The sequence below is a fragment of the Homalodisca vitripennis genome, chromosome 2 (assembly GCF_021130785.1).
Source record: "Homalodisca vitripennis isolate AUS2020 chromosome 2, UT_GWSS_2.1, whole genome shotgun sequence".
Lineage (NCBI taxonomy): Eukaryota > Metazoa > Arthropoda > Insecta > Hemiptera > Cicadellidae > Homalodisca > Homalodisca vitripennis.
In genome coordinates, this window is record NC_060208.1 from 188790528 (window position 1) to 188804233 (window position 13706).

The following is a 13706-nucleotide window of genomic DNA, read 5'->3' on the forward strand; positions in this document are numbered from 1 at the left end:
CAGTTGCTACATACAACAGTTTACAACTTTGTAAAGGCATGCTAAGAATGACTCGGTATGCAGTATAATAAGCTAAACGCAAAGAAAAAAAACACGATGTCTATCCTTCATTTAGTTACACATTAGTTCTAAATGTAACCAGGAGCTAACTAAAATTAACAAATTAATCGTTTTGCGTTATGTATAAGTCAAAATCAATGATTAAGAACCTAATATGTTAATGTGTCTTCTTTTAAATATTTTTGTTTTGAAATAACAACATTAACATTGTGAGATAATACTCGGAGAGTGAATGGCATCACACACTCGTACTTCTGGAGTGAACTTGGATATTGCTGGCCGGGTCACTCGAAACGAAATTGTTTTCAGTTGCAAGGCAGGATAATATCAATCTAAACGTTAATGAGTTCTTCAGCTGACACTCTTTCAGTAGCTTTTTGGAGATTCAAATGAAGTTCACTGTTATTTTATGTTTTTCTGAGTAATTGCCTATACTCTTAAAAAGCAATAACATAGCTAATGCAATAAGAGTGACTTAAATATAATCTCTTACCCAAGCTGGTGCTCTATGTTTTCCTGTACCTCCAGTTTATTAACCTCTTTTACCAACAAATCCCCGTACACACTTTTCAAGCAATTATTAAAAGCAACGTACGTATTACGGGACTTTCATATCTTCTCTAAACCGGGTGTATACGCATTTTTCTAAAACATGCTGAGTACACTGGGCCAGGTCTACAACACCAGTGTAAACCAGCCAGTGGTGAGTGGGGAATTGAAGTGTGTAAAAGACGAAGTTACCTCGAAGATTCCACGTCAGTTCTTTATCTACACATTATATAATATTTTACCAGCGTGTCAAAAACTCAAGATAGCGGCACTCGACGTGGCCGGCAAAGCGCGTATATTGCGATAAGCGACAAGATAAATCATTCTTTTAACACCGAAAATGTTCCCGGATCATTGATCGGCATGTTTATGGCTGCGACGTGACACCGGAAATCTCAAATTGTCGTGCTTTATTCTCGAAACTTGTGCGCCTAATCCGTAAACTCATGCCGTCAGCTTATTTTTCAAGCATGATTTAAAAACGAACTGTCGAAATTATTGTTTCTAATTTGTGTTAGCAGTATTGGAATCGTAATTTCTATTTTATAGTATCTAAAAGATTAAAATCTATCTAAAGAAACAGATTATTAAAGCTGCTACAAACAGCATGAAATCGCATTAAACATCACCAAGCCGCACAAATGACGCCTTAAATTTCCACGTGGTACCATTTTGTTCTTATAAATATTCTATTTTTATAAATTGTGTGTAGGAATTTTATGTGTATTTAAAAACATTAATAAAACAATGGGTTAATACGATAATAAAGTACCAGAATATCGCAGAATCCACGTTACTGCTCCAACATATCCAAATGTAACCTAGAACCCATCCAGACTTGAGCAAAGTATTTTGCAATCAAATACAACTTAAAATTGTGGGTAAATTGTCACTGGTCAAATTACGCTACGACATCCCGCAATTTCTGCGATTTAGCGGACATTTGGGACTCGCTTTATACAAAATCTAGCCTAGCCACTTAGATTGTTGAACACGTGCCACAGCTAAAATTACTAGAAACTATAAGCTAGAAAATGAGCTGGCGTTAATTTGTAAATGATTATTTGTAAGTTATTGTATGACGAGTTCTTGTTGATCCTTTGGAATGAACGAAGGCTATGGACGCTAAAACATGACATCTTAACACTCGCGTAAAGAATGTAAAAACATTGTGGATTTATGAATTCTGTCATAAAATTATCGAAAGCTAAACTATGCGAGGAATGTCGATGAAATTCGGATGTCAAAAGACATTTCCCAAAACCGGAGAATAAATATTGTCATTGACTTACAAAAATATTTGTTGTTATTTTTATAATTTAAAACTATGACCAAGAGGTTACGTCCATTTACAATAAAAGATGTTTTAGTTACTGTTCATAAGGTTTTAAGAAAAATGTATGTATCGATGCCATTACGATAACCGCGAGAAGTTCAAATTCCTCGAAAGTACTTCTTCCTCACTTCATTATAAATTGCATACATTTAGGTGGAAGAGAGAAGATGCATATTACTTCACTCCTATAGTCGTCCTTCCCAGTTTCGATGATAAGGACTTTTTACTCCAACGAGGAGTGGATAAGGGTAAAAAAATATATATCCTTGCATACCTATCAAAAATTCACATCCATGAATTATATGACTTCATTTATTTATTTAATGTTTACTTAAAGTTGGGTGTAGATTCAGTCCTGTTTAAGAATTTGAAGTGTTTTTGAACAATTATCATTTCCGGGAAAGATTAAATTTTTACTCCGAAACCTAAAACCCACTTGTAACATGGAGTACCGTTGTTCTTGAATGACACTCGTTGAAAGATAAAAAAAGTATGAAGATCATGACATCATGAGTTATTTCGGTTATGGACCACATTACACTTTGGCTAGAGAATTAAGTCTGTAGGCCTACTTGATGTGTAAAATCACTTCGATCTATAATTAATTACGTTGAACTCCCGGTTTCGTTTAATTTATATAAATTATAGCCTTGCACTTCTTTAAATTACATTTAGCATTCTTTCGACGTAACAATTCACTCAAAATCGAATTTTATTAATTTAAATCATATAATAACTAAAAACAGAAGAAATAACAAATTGATTCCATTGTTTCAATTCATCTGCCCACACAGGATGGCAATATGGGAGACAAGAACGTTAAAATCAAAATTATTTTACAATTTAAGATAATGGAATAGTTGATGTTCATATCTACCAGCAATAGATATTGGTAGTAGAAGTTTGCATTGATCCGTGAATGGTAACATTTTGTAGTATTGTATTGTTTGCGGGTGAACATTTTTTAGGGTACCTGCTGGTTAAGAAGTTTTTCAATATTTAGAATTATGTACAATTATTGAGGATATATTGATACCATAACATATTTTGCTTTAATTAGCGTTATCAATGCTTATGCAAAGAACAAAAGGTGCTCTGGGCCGCCTCACGTTGAAGTAAGGATATTGTAAATTTAATCACCATTCTCTGGCGTATCTGTTTAAAAATTTCTAAATAGTTCGTCATACTATTGGGGCGTCAAAGTGACGTACGTCGTACAACTTAAGTGTAATACATGTCTTGAAGATTTGATATATGATTTTAATCGTACGAATTATTTAATTTTACATTAATTTGGGAATGATGACATTATAATAGCTATCCTATTTTCCTAGTGTTTAGGATTATGGTTAAATTTCATCATCTGTCCCCAAAAAAGAATTTTCTTTGTATATGTTAAGAACTAGGAGATGATAAATATTAAAGTATAATTTAAATTAAATGAAAGGTATCCTAATAATTTTATAAATGCGAAAGTGTCTGTGTATTTTTGTTTTGTTTTCACGCGTTAACTACTCAACCGAGTGTACTTAAATGTTACATGGACATACTTCCTGGTATGAATATTCTATTCTTATTTAGAAAATACCTACACATTACATGTGTGCAGTCCGTGAAATCGGGTGGGTCTATTTAGGTCCGCATTCGAGAACTCCAGCCTCGGGGCGTTTTGAAAGCGTTTAAGAAACGCTTTCCGTTCACTTTCAATAAGTAATAAGAACGAGTATAACGGTGGTTTTTGTGGTAAAGTGATTTTTTTTCTGATAAACATTGAAAAATAAATCTTACTCACAGTAAGCAGATGTTGTTATAATTCAAATTATTGTATCCGATTTGTCAATCTGTTTTTTTTATGACTGTTCAATAAAAACATAAACTTTTTAACATGCACTCTTGTGTATTGAGTTCTTTATCCAAATTGTGTTCTTGTTTTGAGGAAACGTTGTACATGTTTAATTTTAAGACCCAATTTTTATTCAGTCATGACATAGCTATACTTACTTATACACTGAGTTTAAGATATTATGAGCCAATTTTGCGATCAGCAAGATTTCAAACATTTTTTTTCTACGTAAACTAACAAAGTATTGTTTCCATTATTTTTAATCGACACAGGGTTGAATATTCATTAAGGAACATAATGTACAGAACAAAACCAATTTGGAACAAATCAAGCGATCGCTTCGTAATTAGTTATACCTAAACGCACGCACTGACCTTTTTCAAGCTTCAAATTGCATGCACTATCTAACATTGTGAATTGAGAGGTGGTAATCTGCGTGATCTCTGCTTCTTAAATAGTTATAGCACAGACTACAGATATTTATATAGACGCCAGCAATGACGTCATTTACATTTTTGTGACATTCTGTTACAAAATTACATTTAAATTGTAAACTATACAAATGGGATAGTGAGATGTATTTAGTACCTTTAAATATAATAACTTTGAAAGCTGAATTTAAAAAAATGTATTACATCATACGCGGACCTCAATATTAAGCTCATACAGGCGAAAAATCTAAATCTGATATGTTATATGCGTACTTTACTTTAATTACATTTTATTTCAATTTCGAATTTACCGCTATTAGTCAATATATTTTTTCATATGAAATTTGTTGAAATATTGTTTTATCATCGTCACTTTTTCTAATGGTGATGATGATAAAACAATATTGTTATGTTATTTCATTTTTACTAATATCGGAGAACAATAATCAACGGTTGTAATTAACTTAGTATGTATTAACTCTTTTATTAAACTCAAAACTCTTTATTTTTGAGCCGCCATAATTAAGACGAAAGTGTACATTATTGTGGTAATTTTATAATTTTATTCCTTTATTGGTTAGATTTGTGTGCAGGAGCTTTATCTATTTCTTCTGAGAGGTAGAACTAGCCCTAAAAAAATAAGAACAATTCTTTAGTTAACGATAGAATCCAAATGAAAATAGTAACAGTTGATTTGAATCATTGTAATTCTAGGAAATATAAACAACAACAATATATATATATATATATATATATATATATATATATATATATATATATTTTATATTTGCATACTTCCATTTAAAAATCGTCTCAACTTAAAAATATTTGTGATTAGTACAGATGCATCTTTTTTCCATTACAACACTAATCTTAACTAATGTAAATTATGTCGTGTATAAGAGATTGATTTTAAAAGGACATAAATTGCAGATCTCAACTTGTCGCAATGGGGTTTTACGCTAACTTGTAATTTTTCTTTAATTAAATTTGAGCTTAGGTCTGTTGCTATTATTTTAGGCAATTACGTTGCAGGGTTCCTTCACACTAAATGGTTGACAATAGTTGCTATAATTAAAGTACCTAATGGCACTATATTTAAAGTGTTACAAGCTTTCTTTTAATTGAATCTTTGCTGGCTTTCACTAGTTTAAAAGCCTACTTTAGTATATTGTATACACGTGTCTATGTAATATTTTACAACTAATATTAACGTATTTTGTGATAAAGAAGTACGTAGTCGTCCACTGTGTAGCCGAGTTTATTAATACACTTGACAGGTCGGCGAAGTGAGAAGGTTATTTATTGCGGCCTGGACTGTGCCATCATGTCCGGGTATCGACTCCCGGCATGGTCGCCACATGGCGCGGCACGCGGGGGTGGTACGGTACCTGACTGTGGTGGACGGGGTGTCGCTGCGGCAGCGTGTCGAAGATGAGGACAGCGACGGGCAGGCAGAAGAGCGCGAGCAGGAGAGAGGTGACGCAGCGTCGCAACACGCGCACTGATAACGACACCATCGCGACCCATGGCTCGCTCGCGGGCCACTGACAGAACCGGCAGCAGACGACGCTATCGATCCCAGGTGTGCCACCCGCGTAGCGCCACTCTCCCCCCACCGCCTACCGAGCTGGCAGCACTGCAATCACCTACCTGCCCCTTTATGGTACGTATAATACCACCAACCACCGAATTAAAACCGAACACAACTTTTACAACTATCAATTAAAAATTTCAAAATTCGTTCTGGACGGTTCTTGAAATCAAGGTAACCGTACCGTAAGGCTTTCTTTCCTGTTGACGAGATTTCACTACTTAAAGTGTAAGTATCCAATGTGTGTGTCACACGTTCTCAATTGAACATCACTTTGCGATTCCTTTTAACAACAAACCCTTCCGCTACTAAACTTCACTGGTCACTCCTGCAGTAAACTGTATTTGCTATCTATAAATTGTTATCTGATTGCGTGGGAAAGTCCGATTCATACGTAACGGATTCAATAAATTTAATCTAAATGATAAAATGTGTCGAAAGTGGCATACTAGTCAGTTTCCGCTTTGCATCGCTTTTCACCAAATTGCCAATTCCTTAAAGAATTACTTAAGGAAATTGAATATAAGAAAATAGCAGAATTGACAGAAATATGCCTCCAGTCAACATTTCTTTTTTTCTGTTAGTAAACTGATGATGTGAAACGGCAATGAAGTCGCCATTGCCACTTGTAGCAGGAATCGTATTTGTGGAGAACTGAGAACATCGCACTGGAATGAGCGCTATAGAGGCTGCATTTACGGGCTTGCTACTTAAATTATGTATGGACAGTTTGACCCTACTGTCAATACAGCTTTAATGAATTCATACAAAAATAAAAGTTATATTTCGTAACATTATATTGTCATAGAAGTTGAAAATAACAGTTGTTAACCATTTTTGGATGTATAACAACACTAGAAAGTCAGACGGGAGTGTTGGACATTCGGTAAATAGGAAAACAATATACCAATAAATGTCCGAACGCCGATCTCATCATCATCATCCAGCCCAGGGTTTCGGAGTTGAATACCCAAATTAATTGGGTGATCTTTGCGTCAGATTAGGATAAGTAAATGCAGAGAAGAGGACATACGACACATTAAAGGAGAATGGGTACGATGACACCCAGATTAATAGGTAGGATATTAAGGACACACAGTGTCAAGACACTATTGAACACGGTACCACCACTGTGTACACCTGAAGTCGACGGAGTTTCTTGTAGTGTCGCTCAACCTACACCGGAGAAACGAGAATTCTAGCTGTACGAGATGAGAGAGGGAATACAATCACATGTATACAATAAAATTCGGTAAAACAAAAGTACTTACAGATATCCCCTACTGTTATCCAAGGATAATAAGTAAGATCTTAGAAATAGTCGAAAAGCATAATTTAGAAATAAAAAAAGATAACAGCGAAAGCAGTGTTAAATCATCGAAACCTGGTGATCTGATGAAAATTGATTACTGTTGATCATATTGATCGTTGCATGGTTAAGCTTGACTCAATCACGATAAAGCTCTGCGCTTTTAATTCAACCATACAGGCGGACGCGTATTATTGGCAGTTTCGTTGTCACATTTGTTGACTAAAGTTGGCTCAGGCCGGAATATTTCAAGAGTTTGATCATGAAAGCAAATATTTGGACTTAGTGTGATTCGGAAATCTTAAAATTTAAGACATTTTTACACAATTTTCGTTATGCTTTGCAATACTTTCTGTATAATCTCTAAGACATTACTGAACCAAGCCAGTTCAATTCTGAAAGCTCTTCGCCACATATAATGCTGCGGTTTTCTGACTTTTACCTTTTATTCACCATAATTTACCTTTTACCTTCCCTACAGATTCAAATTCAAATTCAAATTCAAATTCCTTTAATGTCGTAAGACAACTTTTGTTGTATGACAGAGTCAAGTACATGCTGTATATACATAGGTTATAAAGTAAAACAATAAAAATACAATGGTTATACAACAGTAAATATTATACTAAATATTTTTTTATTAGTCTACATAAATACAGCCTTTTGTTTGATCTTCATACACGTAATCTTGAGTTCTCTGACAACAGAGTCCTTTTATATGCGTCTAATTTCTCTACCAATTCCCAGTTACTCGTTACACAGTAAGACAGATGCTACTACTCATTGTTCAAAATTGAACTTATCATAATGTGACTAAAATTAAGCTGCGAGGACATTGTGTATACAGCTGCCTGAGCGACTGCTGCCTACGCTCTACTCCGAATATCTCCTTAGTTAAACTTGTGTTACCTTTTTAAGGGTGAATTTGGCCCCCGCAAACCTTAGCAATAATGAAAATTTCATGAGCACACTGAAAAATGTTCAGTGACTTAATCGTCGCCAGAGCACTTGATCCCTGTACATTTTTAAAATCCTTTAAATTACAAACATTTACACCAAACTCTTTGTAGCGGCTCAGTGTTATTGGGTTGTATACTATTGTACCCCTACTATAGCTAAGTTTTTATTCGTGTTTGTGCAGTTGAAAAAACCAATTTTAACAACATTTTGCTATTTCATATTGTTTTTCCAAAGCGTTTGTTTACAAATGTTAAAGCTGTACGTTGAACCTCATAAAATCAATATATAACATGACGTGTTTATATTTATTAGTATATAAATAAACTGCAGACTGTTATGAAGACAGCAATACTAAATACTTGATGGATTTGCATAAAAACGTGTATAATGAACTTCTAAAAGAACGCTTTCCAAACATAAAATAGTGCCCTGCTAGTATAGAAATTTTTAAGTGGGATTGAGATAAATAGAGATGAGGACAGGTGGGACACAGATAAAACTATTTCCCGGTATTCTGAGTGGAAGGGGAATGGGCCAGCGGGCTATGTTATCGCAGGAACGGTAGAAAATAGAAACGGTAGAAGAATAGAAAATAGAATAGAATTAACGATACTGACATATGGCCATCTTAATACTATACTGGAGTGGTCGGTAGCAGAAGTGTTAATCAATAATGTAAAACTTGCTGACGTGTCTTAATGATGAAGGTGAAGAAGTAGACTCTAGACTCTTGTGTGCGATGTATTATCAGCAACATTGTGCATTATATTATAGTTGAGTGCAGTTATGTTATTAGATACGTGAAACATACGTACGTTAAAGATATACTGAGTTATTTTTAAATACAGTACCCTTACTGCCATTTTGTTGTAGTTAAGAACTATAATTCTTACATTGATAAAGCGGCTGCATCGGTTATAACCCAGTGGGGTACAACAAATCTTTTTTCTTTGTTTTCAACAAAATGTATGAAAGTATTTTTCAAAGAATTAGAATAATTTATATTATTGTAAACAATAAATGAACCATAAAGAATGCTTTATATATCATTAAGTCGTTAGCTTAGTCAGTCGTAAGCACTTTAAAAATCAAAACATAAATTCCAAGACTATATTATAAAACCCATAAAACAGTACCTAACACGTAAAATAAAATATTCCAAGGGATCACGAAACAGATCTGTAAGATTGTTTTAATAATTCGGATATCAACAAAAGTAAAGTATGTGTAACTATTGTACAGTTTGAGAGTAAGAAAAGTCTGACTTTACCTGTAGAAATAATGAATTTTTAATTTAATTTCTTTTCAAACTTTCTCTTACTCCTTATTCAATTCCGCAAGGTACTCTTAGGCCAATTCAATTTTTAAGGAATTCTATGTCAAATAAAATTTCCCTTCCGGCACAGTCGGTAAAAGGTAGATTCCACATCTGGATGTCATCTACAGATGTCAAACTGAAGATGCATTTTAGATTAGATGTTTAATTTACAAAACACGGATGGGATGTGTCCATGTTAGCATGTTAATATAATCGTAAAACTGCCTCTACAGTTGAAGGAATTTAGCTGTGCTCGTAGTGCCCAAATACTACCCTTTCAACAAATAAACGCTATATGTGTGGCGGGTTGCGTTTACGTGCTAGCCGCTGAGATGAAGGCGCAACAATCTCTTTAAAGACTTTAAACTCACGACTTCGATTTGCAGATTAGTATTAACAAATACATTATTTTCAAAAGCACGTTAAACAACACCATAACAACTGAAAAAAGGATAAGTCCGAGTATTGCTATTATTTGGTATTCTCTTGTTATTTAATTCCACCACAATCAGCATTGTCACAAAACAGACTGATTGTAGTGAGTGTGATTAGTTATTTGGGTCAATACGATTCCTGAAAGGAGGGTTTATCCATGAGTCACAGGACATGTTTTCGGGACGCAGCGCATAATGCTACCCCGCCACCCCTCTCGCCTATCACCACACACTCAAGGTTACGCGCACAGCTAAAGTCCTCGAACTGTACACCCTTGAAACTGTACCATTTTGCTTGTCTAAATGTGACTTAACACGGGGCTGATACATACTCTTACACAATCACAACACCAGAGGCAGGAATAATCTCCACACTGGCCGGTACATGACGGTAGCCTTCGAGCACTTGCCCTCGCAAGCAGGTGTTGTACTGTACCAAACTTGCTAATAATTAAAGAAATGTCTATGGCATCTAAGACTCGCCTTAATCTGCTACTGGCTTAAAGGCTTTTCATAGTGTAGGCAAGTTCCTGTATAAATGGGAGACCAATGATTTCGGAGAAAGATAATAACGTAGTGTCGAAGGTTGAAATAATTAGCGAGCAAATGGAGGCTGAATGCATGCACCTTTGTATGTTTTACTGGCAGAGTGAGTGATACATTTTAGCTTCTTTATAAATACTAATTGGCCTTTGTTGTACAATTCATTGTAATTGTCTAACATCAATAAAACATGTTATTATTTGAACATACATTATTATAAATGATCTGAAAATTTAAAAATACTATTTAGTTTTGCTGTACGTTGCATAATAACTTATATATAATCGCTTCTATTCCAACCTTTGAACGGCTGCCATCTTGAAACTTTATATGTATATAAAGTGAAAGAATAACTAAAAAAACGTGGTTCATAAATATTTAGAATATTAAAAAATGAACAGTTTTGTGTCTGTGTTGGAAAATAGTAGAGTTAAAAATTTTGCTCGATTGAAATGTTTCATTGATTATCAATTAATTTGGCTAATGAACTCATCCAAGCTTTATACAAATATTGTCACTGTAAGTTTAGTCTGGATCTGTTACATATTACGGCAGTCATCGTGTTCACAAGCTTGCGTTATATTGCATGAACCCGTACATACAAGGCAGTATGGAATTTGGCTAATGAACTCATCCAAGCTTTATACAAATATTGTCACTGTAAGTTTAGTCTGGATCTGTTACATATTACGGCAGTCATCGTGTTCACAAGCTTGCGTTATATTGCATGAACCCGTACATACAAGGCAGTATGGAATTTGGCTAATGAACTCATCCAAGCTTTATACAAATATTGTCACTGTAAGTTTAGTCTGGATCTGTTACATATTACGGCAGTCATCGTGTTCACAAGCTTGCGTTATATTGCATGAACCCGTACATACAAGGCAGTATGGAATTTGGCTAATGAACTCTTCCAAGCTTTATACAAATATTGTCACTGTAAGTTTAGTCTGGATCTGTTACATATTACGGCAGTCATCGTGTTCACAAGCTTGCGTTATATTGCATGAACCCGTACATACAAGGCAGTATGGAATTTGGCTAATGAACTCTTCCAAGCTTTATACAAATATTGTCACTGTAAGTTTAGTCTGGATCTGTTACATATTACGGCAGTCATCGTGTTCACAAGCTTGCGTTATATTGCATGAACCCGTACATACAAGGCAGTATGGAATTTGGCTAATGAACTCTTCCAAGCTTTATACAAATATTGTCACTGTAAGTTTAGTCTGGATCTGTTACATATTACGGCAGTCATCGTGTTCACAAGCTTGCGTTATATTGCATGAACCCGTACATACAAGGCAGTATGGAATTTGGCTAATGAACTCTTCCAAGCTTTATACAAATATTGTCACTGTAAGTTTAGTCTGGATCTGTTACATATTACGGCAGTCATCGTGTTCACAAGCTTGCGTTATATTGCATGAACCCGTACATACAAGGCAGTATGGAATTTGGCTAATGAACTCATCCAAGCTTGATACAAATATTGTCACTGTAAGTTTAGTCTGGATCTGTTACATATTACGGCAGTCATCGTGTTCACAAGCTTGCGTTGTATTGCATGAACCCGTACATACAAGGCAGTATGGAATTTGGCTAATGAACTCATCCAAGCTTTATACAAATATTGTCACTGTAAGTTTAGTCTGGATCTGTTACATATTACGGCAGTCATCGTGTTCACAAGCTTGCGTTATATTGCATGAACCCGTACATACAAGGCAGTATGGAATTTGGCTAATGAACTCTTCCAAGCTTTATACAAATATTGTCACTGTAAGTTTAGTCTGGATCTGTTACATATTACGGCAGTCATCGTGTTCACAAGCTTGCGTTGTATTGCATGAACCCGTACATACAAGGCAGTATGGAATTTGGCTAATGAACTCATTTAAGCTTTATACAAATATTGTCACTGTAAGTTTAGTCTGGATCTGTTACATATTACGGCAGTCATCGTGTTCACAAGCTTGCGTTATATTGCATGAACCCGTACATACAAGGCAGTATGGAATTTGGCTAATGAACTCTTCCAAGCTTTATACAAATATTGTCACTGTAAGTTTAGTCTGGATCTGTTACATATTACGGCAGTCATCGTGTTCACAAGCTTGCGTTATATTGCATGAACCCGTACATACAAGGGAGTATGGAATTTGGCCAATGAACTCATCCAAGCTTTATAGAAATATTGTCACTGTAAGTTTAGTCTGGATCTGTTACATATTACGGCAGTCATCGTGTTCACAAGCTTGCGTTATATTGCATGAACCCGTACATACAAGGCAGTATGGAATTTGGCTAATGAACTCTTCCAAGCTTTATACAAATATTGTCACTGTAAGTTTAGTCTGGATCTGTTACATATTACAGCAGTCATCGTGTTCACAAGCTTGCGTTATATTGCATGAACCCGTACATACAAGGCAGTATGGAATTTGGCTAATGAACTCTTCCAAGCTTTATACAAATATTGTCACTGTAAGTTTAGTCTGGATCTGTTACATATTACGGCAGTCATCGTGTTCACAAGCTTGCGTTATATTGCATGAACCCGTACATACAAGGCAGTATGGAATTTGGCTAATGAACTCATCCAAGCTTTATACAAATATTGTCACTGTAAGTTTAGTCTGGATCTGTTACATATTACGGCAGTCATCGTGTTCACAAGCTTGCGTTATATTGCATGAACCCGTACATACAAGGCAGTATGGAATTTGGCTAATGAACTCATCCAAGCTTTATACAAATATTGTCACTGTAAGTTTAGTCTGGATCTGTTACATATTACGGCAGTCATCGTGTTCACAAGCTTGCGTTATATTGCATGAACCCGTACATACAAGGCAGTATGGAATTTGGCTAATGAACTCATCCAAGCTTTATACAAATATTGTCACTGTAAGTTTAGTCTGGATCTGTTACATATTACGGCAGTCATCGTGTTCACAAGCTTGCGTTATATTGCATGAACCCGTACATACAAGGCAGTATGGAATTTGGCTAATGAACTCATCCAAGCTTTATACAAATATTGTCACTGTAAGTTTAGTCTGGATCTGTTACATATTACGGCAGTCATCGTGTTCACAAGCTTGCGTTATATTGCATGAACCCGTACATACAAGGCAGTATGGAATTTGGCTAATGAACTCATCCAAGCTTTATACAAATATTGTCACTGTAAGTTTAGTCTGGATCTGTTACATATTACGGCAGTCATCGTGTTCACAAGCTTGCGTTATATTGCATGAACCCGTACATACAAGGCAGTATGGAATTTGGCTAATGAACTCATCCAAGCTTTATACAAA

At 35.2% G+C, this 13706-nt stretch overlaps 2 protein-coding genes across 2 annotated transcripts in view; one reads left to right on the forward strand and one right to left on the reverse strand.

Annotated features, from left to right (window-relative positions):
* Positions 1-5788, reverse strand: part of LOC124355184 (carbohydrate sulfotransferase 11-like) — a 132110-nt gene extending 126322 nt beyond the window's left edge. Inside the window, exon 1 of the mRNA XM_046806189.1 lies at positions 5611-5788. Coding sequence (XP_046662145.1) covers positions 5611-5739 — 129 coding nt within the window. The 5' untranslated portion in view covers positions 5740-5788. The remainder of the gene's footprint in view (positions 1-5610) is intronic.
* LOC124355183 overlaps positions 1-13706 on the forward strand; it is a 180928-nt gene that overhangs the window by 138624 nt on the left and 28598 nt on the right. The gene's annotated exons all lie outside the window — the stretch shown is intronic.